At 34.8% G+C, this 26,124-nt stretch overlaps 1 protein-coding gene across 1 annotated transcript in view; it reads left to right on the plus strand.

The window, feature by feature from the left end:
* The first annotated feature begins 5,542 nt into the window (after positions 1–5,542).
* Positions 5,543–26,124, plus strand: part of LOC150100291 (intermembrane lipid transfer protein VPS13A-like) — a 254,905-nt gene continuing 234,323 nt past the window's right edge. The window contains exon 1 of the mRNA XM_090402628.1: positions 5,543–5,620. Coding sequence (XP_090258754.1) covers positions 5,543–5,620 — 78 coding nt within the window. The remainder of the gene's footprint in view (positions 5,621–26,124) is intronic.

The raw sequence follows: 26,124 nt of genomic DNA on the forward strand, positions 1-26,124 counted from the left end.
AATTAATAAATAAGTTATTAAATGTTTAAACCCTTTCTTGACTTATGGGCTACTCTGTAGTAACATTTATGTGTAATTTGTTACACATAAATATTAGTATAATAAACAAAAAAAGTGTGTTTAGTTCAGGAATTTCCAGTATAATACTTGTGAAATATAATTTTTGTTTGAAAACAATAAATAATATAAGTATGATGTATAACAATTGATACAAAACATTGCAAGGGATGGTACAAAAGTAATGCCTCCTATGTTTTTTGTTTATTTTTCAGAAAATATAATTTTTCAAACAGTGGCTTTTATAGTAATATGCCTTTCCATAATATCCATCATTCTCTGTACACTTGATATTGCTGAGTGAGCCACTGTATACAGACTCTGTATGTCTTTACTCCAGTGTCAAGAGCTTTTCATGAACAGTTTTTTTTTTCAACTCCCAGTCATCACTCAAGTGGCATCCTTCAGATGGCTGAACATGTGGTAGTTATGGGGGTGCCAATCTGGTCTATGGGTGGGATGGAGAAAATCAATTGGGTCAAATATTGCAGTTGCATCTCTTGTATGCAAAATGGTGTGAGACTCGGCATTGTTATGAAGGAGGAGGATCTTATTCATATTTCTTGTGAGCCAATCTCTATGCATGCATTTTTTTTCCATTTCTTTATCTCCATTTAAAGTTCCGAATTGATCATTATGTTTCTCTCCAAAAAGTCCACTTGAAAGACCCCCATCTTTTGTCCCAGAACATATTTGTCATGTCTTGGTGCACAGAAGGCTGCCTTTTGAATTTTTTTCGTGTGCTGAATTGATGATGATGCTATTCCATTGTCTGTCAAGGTCATAATTAATTCTTGTTTCATCACCTATGCATGATATGAAAACTCCCACTTGTAGTCTGGAGAAGTTCCATATGAATGACTTTCTGGTCTTTATGTTTGTTGCTCAGTATTTTCTGTACCCACTCTGCGCAAACATTATTGCAGCTGAGGTCATTAATGATGGCCAGCATCGATTAGTTTTCCAATATCAACTGCATTATATAATTTGCAAGCTGTGATGCATTGATTCTTCTTGATCAGTGCAACTTCCACTGTCTGTTTTTGCAACCCAGTTGTTCTGAGGTTTTACGCTGATCTCAGTTTTCAACTTCTTAAAGTGTACTGACTCAGCATCTGTTCTCATGCCAACAGTATCATCTTCATACAAAGTTTTCAAGTGGATATGAATTCCCGTTGTACTCTTATCTCTAGCAGTAAGAAATTCACCATTCTTTGTTTTGTATATGCATCTATAATAGCCTCCATTTTAAACTGCTGCGATGCACTCATATGGCTGATTGCAGTGCTGCTTACCATGGTGAACTAGACTGCTTTTTGACATACAGCTTTATAATAAATTTAGTTTAATCCTTTATCCAAGTGTAAGCAAACAAAGTTTGCACCTGAAGTATCTTCAGGACTGAGGCAACTCTTGGTAAAGGTGGACCAAGCTCTCATCACTCCTTGTCTTAGTATCTCCCATAATGCAAAACACATCTCCTTGCAGACATGTACAATGCATAGCATTATACATTTAATGCATAGCATTATACATTGTCTTAGTATCTCCCATAATGCAAAACACATCTCCTTGCGGACACGTACAATGCATAACATTATACATTTAATGCATAGCATTATACATGTCTGCAAGGAGATGTGCTTTGCATTATGGGAGGTACTAAGGCAAGGAGTGATGAGAACTTGGTCCACCTTTACCAAGAGTTGCCTCAGTCCTGAAGATACTTCAGGTGCAAACTTCGTTTGCTTACACTTGGATAAAGGATTAAACTAAATTTATTATAAAGCTGTATGTCAAAAAGCAGTCTAGTTCATCATGGTAAGCAGCACTGCAATCAGCCATATGAGTGCATCACAGTAGTTTAAAATGGAGACTATTATAGATGCATATACAAAGCAAAGAATGTACAATGTACAATGCTATGCATTATACATTTAATGCATAGTATTATACATGTCTGCAAGGAGATGTGCTTTGCATCATGGGAGATACTAAGACAAGGAGTGATGAGAGCTTGGTCCACCTTTACCACGAGTTGCCCCAGTCCTGAAGATACTTCAGGTGCAAACTTTGTTTGCTTACACTTGGATAAAGGATTAAACTAAATTTATTATAGTCTACCCAAGTAAAAAAAAAAAAAAAATTCTGACATACAGCTTTCTTTCATACCTGAAATGAAAGAAAAAAAAAAAGAGGCATTACTTTTTGTACCATCTTCCCTCATATGGTTGCAGTTTATTTGCTTTGTTTCTTTTGATATTTATTCTCAGATCTAGAAATATTTTTCAATATCTGATTCCTCCCACATGAGAGGCTGCAAAATCCTGTAACCTGTAACTGTGCTTTGTTTGTGTGGGCAAATGATTAAGGAAAAAAAAAAGATACCTGTTGATGTATTTCTTAAACAGTTGCAGGTCATAGTTTTTGGTACAAACAGAGTGAGGAAGATGGTTTCAAAGGATACAGGTAGATAGGCATAATGGAATGAAATGGGAGGATGAGGAGTTAGTTTGCTGTTGAACAGAAGCTGTATTTAAGAAAAAAAGCAGAAACAGGAGACATCTGTGAGAAAGTATAGTTTGTCTGTGAAAAAAAGATCATTTATTTCTTGCCATCCAGAAGAGGACTGCCTTCTGGATAAAGCATTTTTAGAGGTTTTTGATGTACCATCCCAAACAAACAAGAGAACACTGCTTTAGAGTTAACTGGGTGAGAAGCATCATCTTGAGTGAAGGAACACAGAGAGATTTTTGGAAACCGAAGAAACTATGGATGTAAGATGTTTTTGCTAGAAAAGTCTAGAGGTGTAAGTCAGTCTGATAAGAGAAATCCGATCTTGAATATTATGAAAGGTAATGAGAAGTGTAATTGAGATCCTTCTTGTAAAATGAAATAAGACAGGACTATTTATTTAGAATAGAAATATTGAGGTTTACTAGGTTGTTCTCACTCTACTAGATAATAGCAGTGAGAGACCAATGTTTAAGACATCAAAGAACTTTGTATCTTTTGAGTGCTATAAGGCTTGTCAAATGAATATGTAATGTGTTCTGTAATCACCATAACTATAGATAGAATAGTGATAGAAATAATGATTCTTCAGTGTATAGAAGGAAGAGTGTGGACAAAAATACAGAATGCTGGGGGGGGATTATTCTAGCACTGATGGTGAGGGGGGGGACCATCCATTATATCATGTAGTGCACAATCAGAAGTGGAAACTGGTAATTTTCAAAGGACAGAAATCAGACCATAAGATAACAGCTTGATATCATCTTATGGCTTCTTTACTAGACCTGATTAAATGTCCTGGTAATGCAAGAGCTACTACATGAGATTCTTTAAATCATTCCATAACCTTATGTCAAAGGTAAAGCTTGCTAGATTTGCTACAGAGCAAGAGTAGAAGAATCACATTAATAATCACTGATTAAGTGGTGGCTACCAGTTACAAAGAAGTTAGCAGTAAGGGCATTGGAATGATTGTTTGATGGCTCACTTTTAATTTTCATTTTTGAAATAGATTGGATATAGGCATGTTTCATACTGTTGAGTGGGTGACAAGAAATATATGACATTTTATAGACATGATTGAACAAAATTCTGAGTACTATTTTGGGCATGGGTTGGTAATGGAGATAATACCATCTGGACATGTGGAGATTTGTTGGCATCTAAGCTATTAAATATTCTTTTTTCGGCAGAAGATCAGAAGTGATCATACAGCAGGCTGTTTTTGGTATGGTGAAAGGTTATTTGTTCAAGAGTGGTGAAGAAGACTGATGCCAGGAGGTTATCCTTCTCTTTGAGTGGGTTTTGAATTGAATTGTGTGAGAAAGTGCATGGTAGCTTTTGCAAAGGATCATGCATTTTTGCTTGACTGTCATCTGAGCAAGAGGCAAGTTTGCTGTTTTATCTATTGTTCAGAGTTTTTTTTTTTTTTTCCCATCTTCCCTCTCTCTTAATCAGAAGTTGTAGACTGAAGCCTGATGAGCCCAGAGCTGGGATTTTTGATGTGATTCACTTGAGATATGCTTAATTTTTATTTTCCCTTCTTTGGCACACTTCTTGGAAGTCGGATAATCATGAAATAATGAAAACATGATTGAGAATTTTTTATTGAGATGTGGGAATGAGGGCTCTTATTCCAGCAAGGATTATTTTAGTTGTAGTGCCAAAGTGTGGATGAAGAATGTCCCATAGAAAAGAAAATATGAGAGGAAGACTACTGAAAATCAGTCTTCAAAGATAATCAAAGTGATTGTTGTTATCATAATTTGGAGAGTGATAAAAACAGTTGAATGGAACATTCTCTTCCAGCAATGTCAGTTCTGACATTATATTCATATGTACATGAATGGCCCTTTTTTTACAGACAAAATATGTAAAGTGCAGAGTAGATAGTTATATGTTTGTTGAGACTGTGATTTGTTATTCTGTGAGAAATGACAGATTTTGAAAAATATAAGAAAAAGTGATTATTTCGATATTGTTACTGTGCACTGCTCCATGAATGTCCAAATTATGCTGTACTTCATTTTCATTTATTATTATATAGTATATTATTAGCATATAGTATTTGTATATTTGAAATTTAATATAAAAAAAAAAAAAAAAAAATCAGCTAACGCCTTTTTATTCCCGTATATACGGGAGTAGGCGAGGCCATTTAGCCCTATCTAACTTTTGGAGACTGAGTGGGCAGTTCAATCTCCACTGGTACCCAATCAGAGACAGATGGCCCAAGCCTATCACTAATTAAGCGGTACGCAGTGAAGAGAGACGGCTCAAATGTGCCGCCATCTCGTGGTGACTAACCCTAACACAATATATTTAATGTCTGAAATAATGTTGGTTCTACGGTCGATTTTCTTGAGTTTACAGGACGAAAAACCCGAGTTTCCGGGAGGAAAAACCTGCTTGCCCGTGCCAGAGATCGACTAACTCGGGAACCGGTCGAAAAAAGGCTTAGAAAAATTTCCTCTAGTCGCCGACTAGACTCGAAACCAAGACTTCCTTCGTGCGGCCTAGCGCGATGGTGTGCAAACGCCACATCCACTGAGCTACACAGGCTTACTGAAATTTAATATGGAATTTAGAATTTTCACAGATGATAGGACTTTATTATTATATTATACCTAATCCAAAATGACATCAAAAAGTATTCTAAACTATACCTAAGCTTTTGTTTAAGAATTCTAATATAAAAATAAATTGTCATTTAAGACTACACTATTTAATTTTTATATCATTAATTAACACTGATTTGCTTACATTTTATTCTTTTAGTTTATCATTTTTTTTTTTTCTTTTCAACTATCAAATTCATACTTTAGATGAAAGCACTTTTCTTCAACAGGTAGACTTCTTTTTCTTCACCTTGGCATTTACCATTTCTGTCTACATTTAGCAAATTATTAGTGTTTATTTCTATCTTGTGATTGATGTTTTTGTTTTTAGCTGGTATCATATTCTTTTTAGCATGGCTGCTTTATATGATAACAGTGAGGCTTGTGTTAAAGTTGATAAAGCATATAATGAATGGTTAAAAATAATTGAAGTAAGACAAGAGTGTGGCCAGTCACCTTTTCTATTAGTTTTGTAATCGATTTTGTGGTAAACAAGACTGTGCAAAGGAAGAATTGGGGATTAAAGTGGGCCCTTATTTGGATTATGCTGATGATCTGACGTTATTCACAAATAATGTGGAAGAAATTAATTCTGTTATTTCTGCAGTTGATGATGCTGGGATTCAAGTAGGTTTTGATTATCAATAATGAGAAAACAAAATTAATGAAAACAGGTGAGAAAGATGAGTCCTCTATTATTCTTAAAGGATGTGCTATAGAACAAGTTTCTCACTTCAGTTAACTTGGTAACTGATATTGGTGAAGTGAGGAATGAAGTGGGTAGAAAATTAGGGATGGCTTCAGCAGTGTTCAAAAAATTATAGCAAGTTTGGAAAGATCGCAGAATATCAATAAAATCAAAACTTAATATCCACAATAACCTGGTTCTCTCTGTTTTGCGTTATGGAGCCGAGACATAAATATTGTGTAAGACTGATAATTGGACATTTAATGCTTTGATCAGTATGTTTAAGTAGTGTTTTGGGAGTAAGATGGTTTGACTTCATGAATAATGATGAGATATGTTGGAGAAGTAGTCAGCCATCGCTCAGCACTTCTCATGTAAGGAAAAGCTATGTTGGTGTGGCTATATTGTCAGAATGCATGATATTTGACTGGTCAACATAATCTTGCTGACTGCGAGAAATGGATTGACAAGACCCTAACAGCATTAGCATTCAGTGGCATGAAGCAGCAGTGTAGACGCAGGACAGACATATATGGAATAGAATGATATTTAATCTGGTTGGACCTCTGTGACTGTTGGCTGCTTTAGGAACTTGTATTATTATTATTAATGCCAGACTTCCATGGAGTCAAAGACTTCTCATGGGAGGTACACGCTATCACACACACAAAGCTAATCAAACTGTCCTTCATCTCATTCAATGTGTGTGTGTGTGTGTGTGTGTGTGCATTCACAACACTTCTAGGCAATACATTCCATATCAATCCCTCTCCATGCAAATAACCTTCTCCTCACTCCTTTGCTCACACCTTCCTCATATATATATATGTATTCTTTTTCTCAGCAGAATGTTTCTGTGATATTTCTCGCGTTGTTTAGCTAAATTTACAACCGAGTTTAGAATAAAATAATGTTTGCAGTGTAGCATTTTTTTTTCCTGTTTGAATCTGTTATTACTAAAACATTGTACATAAAGGAATTTTGTAGTCTTCAAAAATAATTAATCTTTGGACTAAATTTTCATGATGATATTTTAATTTATTCCAGTGATCTAAATTAATGTTATCCAACTACAGAATGGACTTATATTGCTGTATACCAGCACTTGATTGCTGGATATGTGTAAAATAAGACATCTGTTATAATACTAAATAATTACGGAAGTCACGTATGTAAAATTGTTTATTTGTAGAATTTTTAGCTACGTTTCTTTTTTACTACACTACACTACAGGAAGATAATGACAAAAAGGGAGAACAACAATTAAATTGAAAGACTATAATATTATATGGACTTTAATTTATATTTAAATTAAACATTTTAATTTAAATAATTAATTACAATTTATGAAACACATGAATGGTGAGTACAGTAGTCACTTCTTATCTGTGGATTTGCTTTTTGCGGTTTCAGTTACCCACAGTCAACCCCAATTCGAAAATATTAAATAGAAAATTCCAGAAATAAACAATTCATAAGTTTTAAATTGCACAGTGTTCTGAGTAGTTCTCAGTAATCACATTGACTGTCGCATATTGCAATGATTGTGTTCAAGTAACCCTTATTTTACTTAATAATGGCCCCAAAGCACAACAGCAGTGATGCCAGTAATTCAGATATGCCAAAGAAAGCCATAAAGTGTTTCCTTTAAGTGAAAAGCTGAAAGTTCTCGACTTCATAAGGAAAGAAAAAAAATTGTATGCTGAGGTTAAGATTCCATTCACATAACTTTTATTACAGTATATTGTTATAATTGTCCTATTTTATTATTAGTTATTGGTTTTAATCCATTACTGTGCTTAATTTATGAATTAAACTTTATCATAGGTATGTATGCATGCATAGGAAAAAACATAACGTATAAATATAGCAAGGGATCTGGAACGTATCCCCTGTGGATAAGGGGGGGGGGGAGTACTGTATTAGTTAGGATTACTTCACCAAAATTAAAAAATTTAAGCCAGTCATTTTTGTTAAAGTTAGATTGTGAATATGTGCTTCACAACTTGTTTTATACAGTCTTTCCAGAAGAAAATAACTTTTGTGTGGAACTTTGGTATTATTCCACTGAATTTTGTGTTTTGTAGATAGGCATGGCTAAACCAGATTTATTGGGCTGAAGTGAAATATAGTCTTGGTGTTTTTCAAGACAAATTTGTGCATAATAACATAAGCTGCAAGAACAGGGGATTCTGTAAACTCCAGGATAAGAAAGAGGAGGATATTTGTCTTTTGGAGAGATATGGAAGGTATTTAGTTTACAAACTGGACAGAAAGAGACTTGTAGATCAATTTAGCGAAGATGTCTTGCTATTCTGTCTTGAAAGTCCTTTAAATATGGAAGACAAATTCTGGAAACTTCTTGATGAGGGTTAAGATGAAGTTCACAATTATTGATAGTTTTTGTATTATAACCATTACAAATAAGTAGCTCTGATACTAGACAGTTTAGTAGAGAATTGGTTGAGCATATTTTATGGGCTCTGGCAACTAGAGATTTGACTACATATTTCTGATAAGGGTAATGATGTGAGTTAGAATCAATGTATTGGCTGTATGAGTTGGTTTTCTATATACTGAAAACTATAGACTGCCATTTAGTTGATGTAGAATGAGAATGTCCAGAAAAGGAAGATTACTGTTATCTTCTACTTGTAGGGTAAATTTGATTCTTGGGTTTACTGAATTAATTTTCTCAAGAAATTCATGAAGATTAAACACAGAGGAGTTTCATACAGCAAAAACATCATATCTGTACCAAATCAATGATTTAGGCCAGGCGTGGCCAACTTCATTTTATATGAGGACCAATATATGATGACTGGTAGCGTCACGGGCCACACATTTTTAGACGGAACTTAAATAAAAATAAACTCTGCATTTTTTCAAGGCAATAGTTATATGTATTGAATTACTATATTTGTTAAATCATTTTACTACTGGGAGAACAATATAAAATATTTGAAACAAACTGAGTCTCGGAAACTGATAACTAACCAGAGCAGAGCAAGTGCTTTCAATGATGTGTTACTCTGGAGTGCATAGAAATCTACCACTCTCACTACTACATCTTGCACAGAGAAGCAGTAGATTTTATAAATTGAGTAATCTTTTAAAAGCAATTTTTATTCCGTGTTGAGAATATAAATTGTTTCTGTCATCAGAAATAATGAATATAATTAATATATCAATCAGAAAATCTGCGGTCGAAACTAATACCTAAATTGATAATACATATAATTTAATATAGTTTTTATCCTGTTGCAGGCTGCACAAAATCACGTTATGGGCCACATGCGGCCCATAACGTGATAAATCATAGGTGGCCAACCGCGGGTCTGCTGTTGGCCACCTATGATTTAGGTGAAAGAAATCGTTGAGAATGTTGTTCTAAATGTTTCAATTGGAGATTAAAGTAAATGTAGATCTGGAGTGGTACATGCCATGTTTGATCTCCAGAACAGGGATTTCATTTTCTGTTTCCCCAGTCTTCTCCATGAAGTGTGAGTGATACCCTTCAAGGCAAACATGTTAGAAACCCTTAACCTCCTCCATTTCGAGGGTACATCAGTTAAAACAGTTGTGTGGCAGGCTGGTCGGCAGTTAGTGCATGGGCCTAAACCTGTTGGTAACATCAGGAGCTCAACTGGTGCATAATCCCACTACTACATATTCTGCCAGGTCATGCGTGGAGAGGGAGTCCATGTAGTGGTATTGGGGGACACTATTGAGGTCACCTCATGCCAAGGGGGCTGGTTTCTCTCTCTATTGAAGTTATGTCTGAGAGGTTGTATTCTCTCATTGCATGTCCCCACTATATCCTTCTAGCTAATCATGATTAAACTTATGATGGCGCCTACAAACAGTGACAGTAACACTTGGACAAAAATGAATATCCATCATCAAAAAAGTCATATTACAAACATACACAACATAAAAACCAAGCCAGAATCTGTTCACTAAAAACTCACTGTCACATCCACTTTATTAACATTGTTGCATTACAAACGATGACATTCACCACCACTTGCAATCTTCCAGAATCTTATTCCTGACAGAAACCCAGATTGCAGCTATATTTACTACAGGCCATATCCAATGCCTAAACTGCACAATTCATGATTCTTTTCACCACAAGGGTGGCATAGCCTGCCAGAAAATGTCTAATTTAGAATCCCCTGCTGTTGACCTTCTCTGGGCTCAAGGTTTTCTTACCCCATTTATTAACATGTATTTACCAGTCTCTAAACACTGATAACCATTTAGACCTCATTACATTCCTTTCCATGAAACTCGACTATCTGAAATCCAGCTATCCAAATAGTGAAGCCATCTTCCTGGACAACCTCAATGCCTGCAATTCCAACTGACTCCCCTATTTGGATGAGGAGCAGCAGTCTGCTATAAAGTTACAACCTAACACAAATTACACAACTACCTAATTGAATTCTCAATAATCCACTTCACTATGCAAATACTCTGGATCTCCTTTTGACCAGTTCTGCTTCCAGATACATCATATAGGTCACCTCTCCTCTTGGCAATTCAGATCACAAACTTATGTGTCTCCTCTCTCACAGAATGCCCTTCCTCTAAATGCTCCTAACCTTGCATCCTCTGGCACTACAATCGTTCATCTGACTGTAACAGCTGCTTTGAACGAGTTACAGAAATTATTCTCATTTGCATTGAAGACCTTCATCCACAATTCAACCCATAATCCTCATCCATTTTTCAAGTTCTGGTTCAACTGAAAGTGCATCAAACAGTTGAAGAAAAAATTTTGCTTACCCCGTGTGGCTTGCTTCAAGAATTCCAGCTTTATAATCTGTTTATACCAAAGCACCGAACATAACAGTAGATATGTTTTGGTGCTTTGGTATAATATGCCTAACTCATTAGTACATCCCAATCTGATTTCATAAAGGCCAACAGCAAAAAACTTAATTCCTGTCCAAATGGGAGCTGTGCCTTCTGCTCCCTCACTAAGGCCATTGGACACAATTTCTGCTCATCTGCGTTTCCACTGTAGTGCCATCAGGATGAGAGAGCAGTGGAAGTGCAGGAGAGCAGAAGTTGTGTCTAATGGCCTTAGCGAGGAAGCAGAAGGCACAGCTTCCATATATGAAGTGATAATAGCGATACATAAAGCTGACCTTCATGTATCACTATTTTACTCAAACTCCTGTTTAGATGATCAAGGGAAGTTGACTCTACCATACCATACCATACCAGAATCGAAGCATATGCCTCCTTTAGTTTTTTTGATAAAAGAAATCACTGCTGAACAACTTGGGCACTACAAAGTCTTCTGGTACTGACAACATTTCTCTAATTGTTCTTAAACATTGTGCTTCAAAGGAAACTCCTGTCTGCATCATCTCTACAATCTATTACACATAAGTAAATATTTCATCCTGCATATCATAGGACATATCACACATATGTCAGTACTGATAGACATATCTGCCTATCAGTACTGACAATGTCCTATGATACTTAGGATGAAATATTTACTTATTAAAACTTATTACCGTGGTTATTACATGTGTTTATATAGTCATGAATTCTCCACAGGTTTCATTGTACAATAAAGTCTTATTCCAAAAAAGGATGATAGAAGTCTACCTCAAACTACTGACCAATTATCATTACCTCAGTCCTCTCCAAAATAATGGAGAACGTCTACAATAGCCAACTTCTTCACTACTTAGAGGCTCACCAGTTAATCAGCAATGACCAGTATGGATTCTGTCATTCAAGATCCATAGCTTGACCTTATAGCTTATATCACCGACCACTGGACATGCATCATGGAAAGGTTTGGAGAAATTTGTGCTGTTGCCCTCAACATTTCCAAAATTTTCGACTGTGTGTAGCATTGTGGCCTGCTTAGCAAATTGCCATTGTTTGGTTATTCTGCCATCCCCTATAATTTGATAGCCAGCTTTCTCTCTGGTTGTTCTCTGTGAGTCATGGTAGATGGCTCCTCTCTTTAAGCTTCACCATCAATGCTGGAGTGCCTCAATGCTCTGTGCTATCATCTGCTCTCTTTCTCTTCTTCATAAAAGACATACCCACCATTAATCCTATCCACAGTGCAGATGATGGTACTTTTCACTCATCCTATTCATTCGACAAACCATGTGGTACTCTGACATCCCAGGCTACAAGATCATCTACAACCAGTGCCCTAAACATTGAACTTTATACTATCCTTTAATGGAGCAAAGAGAACCTTGTCATGTTCAATGCCACTCAAACACAATCTTGCCTTTTCTCTTGCAAAAATGACCTTGGCTTATCCTCAGTAATACGCAAATCACCAGACAAGATCAGATCTCTGTGCTTGGATCAGATCTCACTTCATCCTGTATCTCACAGATGCAGTGTTTCAGCAACATGCCTATTCTGTAGGTACTTCCATGGCTGATGCTCCAGTGAATTGGCAACTATCATTCCTCCACTTTCTGTTGCACCTGTTAATACAAGGGCAGCAGCTGCTCAGCATCCCTTTGCTATGCAGTCGCAAACACATTGAACCTGCTTCTTGTCTTCCTCTTTTATTTTGTCTGCTTCTGCCCTCAGGAACAGCCTTCCTCATGAAGTATTCCCAAACAGCTACAACCTACAGCTCTTCAAAAACACATCAATACATTTCTATCTTAGTCCTCATCTGCACTCCACACACACACACGTCATTGATGTGCTTATAGGTTGACTTCTCGTGTATAGGATCAAAATATATATATATATATATATATCAGGGGTGTATTTTCTGGGTGTTCAGATTCCCTATCCATGCTTCCAAGATTATCCTGTGTGAAGAACTGAGATCTGAATGATTGATTATTCTGCTGAGCTTTACATCATCAACAAAGAGAGAAATTTTACTTAATATCATCATCCTGATAATAATTTCCTGATTGTGTACTCTGAAGGGTACACAGGATACCGTGATGGTATTATAAAATCGAGTACACCATTGATAGTTTCCTGGCAAAATATTCTTATGAATTTTTCTGTTATTTGTCAGGTCTCCAGTATTTTTAGGTTCAATATTTTAATCTTCTATAGCACTATTAACTGTATCCATCTTTCATGATCTTGGTCTTCCTCTCAATATATATATATTTTTTCCCCCATCTCCTGTCATGAGATGTCTGTTGAAATTATCATATGATTCTTAGATTTTTCTGCTCACACACTATTGAATGTTAAAGATGTCAATTTTATGTTAACTCTCATATTTGTAGAATATGAGAGTTAACTAGATAGAACTCTCATATTTGTAGAGTTTGAACATATTTAAATTGAATACTTATGCAAAAATAACTTATTTTTTTCACCCATTACAAATGAGTTTTTATTATTTTTATTTATTTTTTTATGTGGGCCCCCACCCATAAAAGGCTAATATAAATCAATAGTACATTTGTACCATGGGTTGGTTATGGATTTGCACCCCCCCTATTTTTATCGATTTTTATATATTTTTTGTATATTTTGTTTATTGACAGATGTCTAGAACAACCCAAATAAAGTTATATAAATAGCCTAACTAATTCTGAAATATTGCAGTGAAACATGGATTTAGGGAGATAAAAAAAACAAGTGGAACTGCAGAAATGAAGTTGTTAAGACTGCTTGCAGGCTATAAAAGAATAGACAATATAAGAAATGAAGAAATAAGAAAACAGTTATCCATAATTAACATAACAGAAGACATCACAAACTATAGGAAGAACTGGAAAAACCACGTAGAAAGAATGAATGAGGAGAGATGGCCAAATATTGCCTGGAAATATAAACCAGAGGGACAGCAATCAAGAGGAAGATCCAGGAGGAGATGAGCAGAAGACTTTTTAATTCCTTGAAAACGTTACAGGCAAACAATTGCCTAACACGCGAAGCCAAGAAGAAGAAGAGAGATTTTATTTATTTTTTACCAGGTCCGGAAACTCTGCTCTAGAGACCAAACACTGAACTTTTACAACCCACTATAGGCTTCCAATAAGTGGGGTGTGGTCTTACACCAGATAATGAAATCCATCTCCCACCAAAAGACATTCACAAACATCCATGCCCACAGCAGGATTCAAACCTGCAGTCTGATGGTAGGAGAGAGAGTGGATATGCTAACCACGTGGCCAATCAGACCAGCAAGTTGTTTATGATATTCTAGGTTATATTTTGATTATTTATTTTTATTATTTTATTTTATTTTTTTGCTTTGGTTAATTTGTTTGGTTACTTTTGAATGCAATCAAGCATGTGCCTGGCCACCCCTGGGATAAAGGAGTGCGTGTACAGAAGTGATTATGCAATGCCGAATGCAATTTCACAGGTTTCGGAGATTTGAATGGGTTGGTAATGATATCACACTAGGGTAACTGTGGGTCCAAAGGGGGTGTTCATTAAGTATTCTTAACAATAGTAGTGGGATGTTATTTTGTTCCTTATAGACTACAAAAATCTCTGAAATTCATGCGATGTTTTACCAGAAGTGAAACTTCATCTTTTCTTGAGGAGAAGCTGTTTTGTTGAATTTACAGATTCACTATGAATCTAGTTGGAAGGAGAATCACATCACCACCATCATACGTAAACTTGATACTTCCTCTCCGATATGCGGTTTGATTAGTTAATGCTTCTAGGAAATAAGCATTTTTAATCAGTCAGGTATTTATGAGATGCCCTATCGCTTACTATGAAATGAAATTATTCATAATTTTTTGAAATAAAAGTATTTTCTGTTTTTGTTTCACAGTGTGTTTGGGTGTATTTTTATTTGAAATTTAAATAAAAATATACCTTTCTTATACTTATTGTTTCATTCAAGTTTCTTGTTTTATCCACTAATTTTTACATGTTTCTGATATGGGATCAGAGGAGATGTAAGGTGAGTTTAATTTCTTCAGTGGGTAATATATTTACTGGAAAGTAGGGTGTATCATTTTCAAGTATTTTGTGTTGCATTAATCTGCATGACACAGTTTTTGATGTGGTGGAAATTCATTAATGCATTTAAATTCATAAATGTTGGTGTAAATCTGCATGATATTTTTATTGTGGTACAGATCTTTTAGTAAATTACTCATGTTACATATTTCAGTATTCTGTCTGTCTGTCTGTCATTTTGTATGCATGATTCCTAGGGCTGCCACCTTTTGACCAAATAAAATCAGACGCAAGTCATTGAAGTTATATACAGTCAATTCTCTTAGCAACATCCATTATACTGAATTTGTTCACTATATCTCTCTTAGCATAGTCACTACGATGAGGGCAGTTGGTTATAATAAATTTTCTTCTATAATAGTCAGTTCATAAAATAACAGTCAACATTCTTTTGAGGATGTAACATTAAGGAATGAAGAAATGTAGTCTGATTTATTTTCTGGATTTTTTTTTCTTGTGTTTTGACATCTTTATAGAGTTGCTCCTTCACTTTTTTTAAAGGAGCAAGCTTGATATAGTTATTAGCAGTGGCGGCCCATGAAGCTTTAAGTGGGGGTGCTGCCTATACAAAATAATTTAAAAAAAATTCTTTTTTTCCTAATCAGTAACCAATTTATTAATAATTAAATCTACAGATTTATTTATTAATAAATTCGTCACTAATTAGGAAAAAAAATAATTTTTTAAAAATTATTTTGTATAGGTAGCACCCCCACTTAAAGCTTCATGGGCCGCCACTGGTTATTGGAGATAATTTTTGTGTTAGTATCTCAACCTAACCACTTGAATTTATTGCTTAACTGCTGAACAAGTAAAAATTTATAAAAGGTGTAGTAATGGTGTATTATCTGCTTTAAATTTTCATCTGAAGATGATAGATTTCATTTGAAAACTACAGAATCTTAAACAGCATATGATTTTCAGAATATCATATGCTGTTTTAGATTCTGAATCCCCCTCCCCAATCCCATTTGCTTTTTAAAATTCCTTACCAGCACAGGGTATTGTACTGATACCAGTACAACACCACAGTGTTGTACTGGACTGACTTTTTTTCAGTTTCAACAACAACATGAAACCCACTCATGTCTTTCAAAAAAGTGAAATTGAATAAGAAAGTTTGTTTTTAAAAATCTTCACAAAACAGGACTTGTTGATTCATAACAAGAATTGAGATGGAAATCAAAGTTCATCTGGCATGGGTGGCAACCCTAATAGTTATATCTGAACTTGTCATTGCATGAATTGTATATTTCTTTAAAGAGAATTTTTAAGGAAAATAATGAGTATTCCTGTATTTTATCCAAAACTGTTGATTCATAATAATTGCTAATAATTTGAAAATAATTTTATGTCCAGTTTTAACTTCTGATTTATGTATTAATATGGTAACAGTTAATTCACATAAAAAATGTTGCCTTAAAAATAGTAAGAAAAAAAGGAAAACAATCAAAGAAAAAATTGTACAGTAGTTTAGTCTCTCTAGTTCACTTGAACATGAAGTACATCATCTCAGACATGCATAGCACTTGTTTTGAAAGTTATGTGTGTGTGTGTGTGTGTAAATGAAAGCTGATATTTAAGATATCAACATTTTCTTTACATTCTACAGGATATTAAAATTTTATTTATATTCTACAACAGTCATGGTCATCATTAAACTAGAAACTGAATGTGCAGAACAGATAATTTCAAATAGTAGTAATTCCTTACTTCAACAAAAAGCATTATAATCAGTTAGTTGATCTTCAGAAAATTGTAAAAATCACTTTAGAGCCATTATAATCATTGTTTAAATCATCTACTAAGTTTTGTATTTATACATCTGCACACCATAAGTTTTGTGTTCAATGATATTATTTTCTCTGAATAATACAGAATTATGAAAATTCCGAATCTTTGATTAATACTCCTGCATATGTAATTTCTGCATAAGATTAAATAAATCTTTATTAGTTAATAAGATATACAGTACTTAAATAATGTTATAGTTTTCATATATAAGTACATTTTTTGGTTACTCTTAAGTGCGTAACAGAATACATTTTATTTTAATTTCAGTTGGTAGATAACTTGCATTACTCGGTGACATTACTACCTCTGCTTATTGGAGGTGTGAAGTGACTATTGACATGTTTCATCTCTAGAGTAGGTCTGTGGTTTCTGTCTCCTTTTCTACTTACATGCAGGGTGGGTTGTGGTGGACTTGCTGCACATACTGTAATAATTCAACTAGTGAACCTGTGGATCCTCCATTTGAAGGTGCAGAAATAAAGTGGTTTCTGCAGGTCAGCCGTTCACATCCATATCTTGCAATTCAGGCACAAAAAACTGGATTATCATGTCGCGATAGCGAGCACCATCAACTGTTATTGCCTTACCAGCCGCATTTTCGAAGAAGAATGGACCGATGATGCCTCCAGCCCAAAATCCGCACCAAACAGTGACACATTGTGGATGCATTTGTTTCTCAACAATCACTTCTGGATTTTCTGAACCCCAAATGCGACAATTTTGTCGATTAATGAAGCCATCAAGATGAAAATGAGCCTCATTGCTGAAGATGATTTTGTTTGAAAAATAAGCATCCACTTGTTATTGTTCCATAATCCATTCAACGAACTCTCTTCACTGTGTGTGGTCAGTAGGCTTCAGTTCTTGAGTCAATTGAACTTTGTAAGCATAAAGATGCAAATCTTTCATGAGAATACGCTGTAGAGAGCTTCTCGAAATGCCCAATTCAAGACCACGGTGCCGAATTGATGTTCCTGGACTCTCAGCAATACTCTCACGAACTGCTTCGATGTTTTCTGTTGAACGACTTGTTGAAGGACGGCCAGAGTGTATAAGATCACTAATTGATCCAGTTTCCTTGAATTTTTTAATTAATCTTTTCACAGTTGATGAAGTTAAATCACTATTCCGACCATGTTTTGTAAGAAAATTGCGAACTGTAGCTGCCAAACCTTCATTATTTTTAAAATATTGCACAACAATGAAAATGCGTTGTTTTTTCGTGTAGCACTCCATTTTTAATAACCCTGAACTGTCAGCTGTCACGCTGTCTTTTTTTTCTAGTTGGCAACGCTTTACCGCACAAATGACGCTAAATTTAAATCTTGCGTGAATTTTGGGACACCCTTTATAATGTTGGTATTGAGACTCTGAATGTTTTTTTTTGTTGTTGTTGTTTTCTTACGTATTAAATGGTTTTTATGGAATTTTTTTTACATATAAAATGATTGTATCGGGAAAAATTTTTTTTACTCATAAAAGTGTTTTTATATGGAGTTTTGTTGTTTTATTGGATTTTATTACACCTTCTATTGCAATTTTCATATTTTTTGAAAATTTTGGTGGTTTTTGTAGATTTTTTGGACTGCAACGACACTAATTTTTAATGGTGTCTTTCATGGTAATGAAATACTGGAAAAATTTAGAGAGAAAGGGCATGGGCATGCAGTAGAGGGGTTACTGTGGGTACTTCTTTCACAGGAGAAGTACTTCTATGAGAGAATAAGCATCAACAGGATTATTCGCTATTTAATGGGATGCCTCCCAAACAACAAGACGGTGCCACATGCCATACAGCCCGATAAACAATTCAATTACTGCATGAGTCATTTCCTGGTCGTGTAATTTCCCATTTTGGTGACCAGAATTGGCCGCCCAGATCATGTGACTTAACGTCGTTGGACTTTTTTCTTAGGGGTTTTTTGAAGTCTAAGGTTTATGCCAATAAGCCCACAACCACCCATGCCTTGAAGGAGGAAACTGAGCGCTGTATCAACGAAATTCAGCCACATTTATGCAAAACAATCACGGAAAATTTCGACAAAAGAGTGCGTATGTGCCAGCAAAGCCATGGAGGCCATTTACCCAATATGCTATTCACTGAATAACCCTATATTGTATACTTTATGAATCAATAAGAAATTACAATTTTTAATTAAAAACCTGTGTTTTCTATCAAAATTACTTCTTGTGTGAATTTTGGGACACCCTGTAGATGATAGTATTTAAGTTAAGGGATATTACATACCATATTGTTTCATAGCCGAATAAGAAACTCAAAGAGTTTCATGCCGAATATACAAATTATATAAAGTTCGGTGAGTCCAAGCAAATACCTGGATAGTGTAACACCTAACCCATTTGGTAGTGCAACACTGAGGCAACTCATAGTAAGGGTGGAGCAAGCTCTGTTCACTATTCTTGGTATTTACCCATAATGTGAAATCCAGCTCCTAGGAGCTGTATTACTGTTCTACCTTATGAGAGAAGGTGACTACCCAGACTGGCTTCAACCTTTATCGAGGTCTCATCAGTGAGTAGATAGACCTAGATAATACCAAGTTTGTAGCGAACAGAACTTACATACCCTACTATAAGAATTACCAAGATGGTGTCCTAATAAATTACAGGAATACCTCGATTATCGCGGCTATTGTTGCCATGAAAAATACCGCAATAATTGAATCCGCGATAATCGGGATAAATAATGCGTGTAAAGTGGGTGATCAATGTCAAAGATTTTTCAAATCTATTAATTAAATTTTAAATATCAAGTAAAAAAAGAAATGTGTTAAACGTGTTAAGTAAAAATTGAAGGTTCATTAAGAAAAACAAGCTTATTCTTTAATCTTTATTTATAAGAAGTACATACAGTACATACAATTATTCTTTCTTGGATAAAAATTGGTGCAGAGTTGTCTGGTGAAATTTTTTCTTTCTTTTTTCTTCATATAAAACTCGGTAGCAATGGATGGAATTTTCAATTTCCTGATGAACTCTCAGTGATCGCTCAAGATTAGGATCGCCATTCAAGATTTTTTCTTTAAAATTTTCAGCAATTCTAAAAATTTCGTCCATTTCTTTGAGGGTAAATTCTTTCAGTGCCAAGTCAATTTGTTCGTCATTATCATTGATTTGAGCATCGTAAGCACGTTCTCTCTCGAGGTTAATTAGGTCTTCATCATCCAGCTCCTTATCATGTGACTGAAGCAGGTCCTGAACATCACCTTTTTCAATTTCTTTTAGTCCTAGATCGAAGCCCTAGAGTTTGCAGCGTGGTCTAAAATATGGCGAACAGTTGATTCATTTAGACCCTACTCTCTTGCAGTTTTGGCTTTGGTTATGCCTGCTTCATACTTATTTATCATATGCAACTTATCTTCTAAGCTGATCACTCTACGTTTCTTCTTGATAGCTGTAGACTTGAAATCATCCTTGTTTCTTTTAGCATTCATTGTAGGGGTAAATAACAAGAGAAATAAATATCCACATGTACTTCAGGCAAGGGCGGATAGTTACTGGTAAGTGGTGAGAAGGAGCCGTCGGAGAAAAATGAAGCGCTACAAGAGAGCGATACCTGGAGAGTGGCAACTCAAACTGGTTGCATATGTAGTGGACTACATCTTGCAGCTGTGATAATTTGAATTTGGAGTGCAATAATTGGAATTTTGGTATCAAATTATAAACCGCGATAAATCGAGAATCACGATAATCGAGGTATTCCTGTACTAATTATATGAAGTGCCGAATTGAAACCTTTGGCTCTTCATATAATTAGTAATAGATGATAGTATTGAGTTTTTGGATGTTGATACACTACATCACCACTTACAGACATGGAAACCCAATCTGCCATTTATCACTAAACCTCATCTGGCAGCCTCTTTGACTACAAATCATTTAACCTTTCCAATTACATAATGCATGATCTAATTTGGAAATCAGACCTGACAGATGCTTTTGTTAAGGCTAACATCCCATGCTGAAGGTTAGCAGACCTGGAAATTTCTTTATCTGTTTTTGATTATTTATTTCTGAAAGTTGATTGTATATATTCAGATTATCTCACTGCTGTTCACTTAATCTTGCAGATTTCAATGTCTATAATTTGGAGGCTCTCCTACTCTTACCTCCACAGAACAAGCTGGAATCAATAGTTTTGATGGAACATGTGTACTAGATATATTTAAAAAAAAATACATTCATGGTTTACATAACAAAAAATATAAAATTTTATTCAATAACTTCCTCCAACATTACGTGGACATCATCAACTGGGTGACAGACCATTAATTCCATTAACATTAACAAAACATGAATCACAATAATGAGTCATAAAACATGCATATACTAGCTCATGTCTCACTCACAGCTGAAGTATATGATTTTACTATTAAAGTTGAAAGGAACAATTGTGAAAGTTGTGTAAATAATTAAAAAAAAAATTCTGAACAATTAATGGTGATCATTTCCAAACTTAAAGATTGGCATGCAGTGTGAGCAGTTGAGGATAGGATGATTTCATAGTGTTCACATGTTTCAAGGAAAAGATGATCAGATTTGAACTTGCTAGAATGAAGTTTTATCTGATTCCAAAGAACTCTGTGCCTAGTGTCATCATAATCAAATTTCTGACATATATCCTCACCCTCAGGGGGACTTACAGATAGTACTACATGAACAGTTACATCATTACTAACTTCCTATCAACAATTTTCCTCCAGATTAGCCTTATCTGTCAACATTCCAATATTATGAGATCTGTTTCTGTCTTCTAAGGCACTATTTGCTGTATCCATCCATCTTGGTCTTCTTCTGGGAAGATGTAAGTAGCTTCCTGGCGAAGAAAACTTGTTTAGCTAATCTTTTCTCTCCCATACTGGTGAAGTGGCCATACCACCTGAGATTAGCTATGCTAACAATGTCAAGTTCTTTCTTAATATCCTCATTTTTAATATGATACTGCCATTAATGCCATCTGTTTAGTCCCCTAATCTTTCTCAGGACTCTCATATCTGTGGTCTCCAGTCTGTGATGAAGAGTTTTATTTCTAACCCAGCTCTCAGATCCATAAGTTAAAATTGGCTTGAATACTGTCTTGTATACAGCTAGTTTAGTGTTTTGACTAATTTCTCTCTTATTCCATATAAATTTATTCAATTGACTTCCTACCACATCAGCTTTGCTAATTCTGCTGTCTATTTTCAGAATTCATTTGCCATCTTACTAAAAATTATGCATAAATAGCTGAAAGTTTTACTTGTTCTATAGGTTCAGGATGCAGTTGATGTTTTTAGTGTTTCTTGTTACTCCCAGTTTCTTGCACTTTTATACTTTTCCCATTCACTTCTTTCATTCTCCCTCCTGCTGTACTACATGCCAGGCATTTCTCCAGTCACTCAAGTTGATTTTTTTGTCCTGTGAAGGAGGCTGCATAAGCATTCTGTTTCTCTTTGCACTGTCACCTCATCATCCACTATATTTACACTGTCATTTGTATTTTCTACACTATCATTCACTACTTCAACTACATTCTCTGTAACACTCTCACAATTCTATCTTCCATTTCTTCATATCAACAAGTACTTCATTCTCCTGCTTTCGACAAGACTCGCATTTCTTGCACTTGCTCATGAAACATTTCACACACTCTCTCCTCTCTCTCTCTCTCTCATACTACAAACAATTCATTCTTGCCAATGAATGTATTAAACACACACAATGTAACACTAAATCCTGCATATATCGATATCATTGCATATCAAAGTCTTGGCCAACATTTTTCTTGTATGCATCAGTGCCATGAATGTAAAATGCTTTTGAAACTTGCATAATAATAGTCACAATTAAACACACTTAACAACACAGTCAAAATGAAGAAAATATCACCAATAATGATTAGCAATGTCTCATATTTACTAAGAAATAAATTCTTATTTGATCAATGCATGCATTTCACTGCTGCTTCTAAGGATAGCACTAGCCAATCTTAAGAAATTTTTCAATACAGGACTGGATGAGAGAGAGGGAGAAAAATAAAGGGATCAGCCCTGAAAGTCCTGTAAAAGTGTGGTTAGCAAAAGTGTGAAGGCTAGAATTTTTTGTTAAGAGAGAAGTAAATGAATGGAATAGGTTGTTAGAGGTGGTCATGAGTGCTTTGTTGATGAATGACTTGCAGGAGAGATGTAATAGGCATGTTGTCAGGAATGGTTACTGTGGCTTTCTCCTATGTTAAGAATCCAATACATGGTTTGGGATGTGTGTGTGTGAGAGAGAAAGAGGCATTGTGTTAGATCTCCCATGATTAGTCTTTGGATTTCATTTAGATGTCCATATAATCATATATGTGCTTTCAAAAACACCGACTGTGTACATTATTTTAAAAGATAATTAGAAACAAGATCAGAATCTCTGAGGAAGGAAAGTTGCTATTCAAATAAGAAAATGAAAAAAAAAAAATCATGGAAAGTTGCAAGTATGAAAAAATGATTATAGAACTCCCCCCATATTGCTTTTTTGTATAATGACATTTGTTTACACAAGAGCCACTCACTTCTGGTGTATGCTGTAGGCATAATTTTGTTTTTTCCATGAAAATGGTCCTCCTGTTGAAGTGACAAATTTTAATAGCAATCCTAAGTATTTCATTAAATTCCATCAAGCTAAATTTGAGTTGGTTTGCCCATAACAGTAGTCCAGTTATAGTGAATAAATAAATTTTTTTTTTTTTATTATTGTATCAAATAATTTCAACAGTATAAACAAATTTATAACAAAAAAAAAAACCTCTCATCACTCCTCAAAATAGTTTAGTGAAGGGTGGTTTCTCACACACTCAAAATCCTTGACTACTACCACTGGTTGGAATGTGTTTTCATTTCATTATCTTGAACCACCAGCATTCTTCTTTATAATGTAAACAGCAGTGACTAGACAGTTCAGATATGTTAGTAATATTGACTGTATAGTCATCAATCTTAGATTACCGAGGTAGTCTAAGATTGATGACTTTAATTCTGAGAAAGAATTAAAGAGATATTTTTCAAAATAATTGTAGAAAGTACAAAGAAATATTTGTAGAAAGTTTTTCACTTCTTTACAAATTAAATTAAACTTTCCAAGAACTTGTATTTTTGTTTAATCCTTTATTCAGCTCAGAACCTTAGCATCTCTTCTGGAATTAGCTTCTATTGTGATGAGACCTCAATAAAGGTTGAAACTAGTCTGGGCTAGTGGCCCTCCCATAATGTATAGCATTATGCATGTCCGAAAGTAAGTGTGCTTCATATTAGGGGGTCTACTAAGACAATTAATGTTTAGTCATCACCCTCTGTATACAGCTTAGTCGTGAAGATACTTTACTTGCAAGCTTTGTTCTATACTTGGATTAAGGATTAAACAAGAATATAATTTCTTGGCAAATTTAATTTGCAAAAAAATAGTGTCACAGTTTCATTGTAACTGTGTCACGTATTGCAGTAGGAAAGACCATATTGCTATTATTCTTTAAGTTAGAGGTTTACTTATTTATTAAAATCCTTCAAATGAATAGTTTTCATTAGAATGATTGGTGGTGCAGCGACACATCAGAAGAATACTATAAATGCATCTTTTGCCTGTGAATCACATATTGAGATCTGTGCCTATGGCAGATGTAATTTTGTCCTTATCTTAATGATTTAGTAAGAGATATTAGAATGAACCTATAGGAAGCAGTTTATACATATACACAAATATATACACATATTTGTGTGTTTGTTATTGAAAACTTGAAATGACTTATTTTTCATTTGCTAGTGATTGTTTCCTTCCATTTTTTTTTTTTCCCCCCAGTGAATAAAACGTAACTTAAAATTCAGTTTTGTGATATGAGATTTTTCCTGCACAAAATATTCATATTATAAAACTGACTCTTATTGTGTGAAGGAGGTAGGTGATTGCATCTGAATCATGTTAAAGAAGATGAATTGCCAAAAATAACTGATTGCCATGGTATCAAAAATGAAATAAGAAAATTATAATTGTGTTATGGACTCAAAAAATGATAAAATTATAATGAATCGCCAGTTTTCTTCGATGCATCCATTTGCACAATTGCATTAATTGTTCCACAAAAGTTATTTTTAAAACAATATTTGTGGCAAAATTAATGCAATGCTATTCTCAACTCCCAGAATCTACAGACTCTTAAATATTCAAAAACTTCATGTGGCACTTCAACTTCTAGTTGGAGGTATTGACCCAACTTATTATGTGGTACCTCAAAGGGCTCATTGCAGGAGTGCACTCTACATCACATAACCCACTTCATGCACCAATCCTCTGTCTATGCTCTGTGCTACTGTCCAACATTTAAACAAACAAACACACTATGCCATCTTTTGGTTACCATATTAAATAGTTTTTGTCTGTTAAATGCATATGAAAAACCTGAGTTTCTGGAAGATAAAAAAAATGCTGCTACCTTGATATGAGATTGACTAACTCGTATTCAATTGGAAAAAACAAGTGGATGTAAAGATTCCTCTTGTAATGATGAGAATCAAACTGATCTTTTCAATTGAGAGGTGCGATGTGCTGTCATTCTGATATCTATGCTATGGAGGCATCTAATACTATTATCTAGCCAGAAACTTACCAGTAGCAGACCAACTCACTGAGTTGATATAAAAATTCAATTTTAATATCAATTTATCCAATGCTTTATGGAGAAAAGGACAGATTAAAAATAACCAGCACTTTATTAGAGAAGACTATATCAAAGCTAACTATGAGATCACTGCTCTCTTTACGAATGTCACAGTTAATGACTTAGTTCTTCTTTTGCAGAACATTTCAACCTAATATTACAGTCCTCTTTGCCCACCTAACTCCAGCTTCTTTATTTGGCAAAATAACATGTACGTTCAAAAAGAAGATATAGTGATAGGCTAACTTCTGTATGGAAAGATTTGAATAGTTAGCTCCTAAAGCCAAAGGTCTGGCTTCGATATGTAGATTGATGTATTTGTAGTTTGGTCTCACATCTCACAGTAGCCAAATCTCTGTCCTCAGTCATCTAGACCAGCGCTTCCCAAACTGTGGGCCGTGGCCCCCTTGTGGGCCATTAGTTTTGTTGAGGGGGTGGCTGTGAAATAATGAAAACAAATTTAAAATGCTTTAAGACTAACTGTGCCAAGTCAAATGTGTATGTAAGATGCCAAAAATGTAATATTTGCATTTGACTTTTGCAATATTCGCTGTGTATGTTTTGTATTGAATATAAATACAATAAATATTATAATAATATGTCTATATTACAATTTTTTTTTCCCGAGGGGAGCCATGAAATATTTTAATTTTTCCAAGGGGGCCTTTACATACATAAATTTGGGAAGCACTGATCTAAACAGTCAACAAAAACAGATACAGTTTAGAACTTAGTAAGAAACAAACCTCCGTACTGTTCGTGGATAGTTTTATAACGTCTTCTATCAAGTTAGCTGTCATTTA

The sequence above is a fragment of the Typopeltis vanoorti genome, chromosome 13 (genome assembly GCF_054136105.1).
Source record: "Typopeltis vanoorti isolate ZY-2024b chromosome 13, IOZ_Tvanoo_1.0, whole genome shotgun sequence".
Lineage (NCBI taxonomy): Eukaryota > Metazoa > Arthropoda > Arachnida > Uropygi > Thelyphonidae > Typopeltis > Typopeltis vanoorti.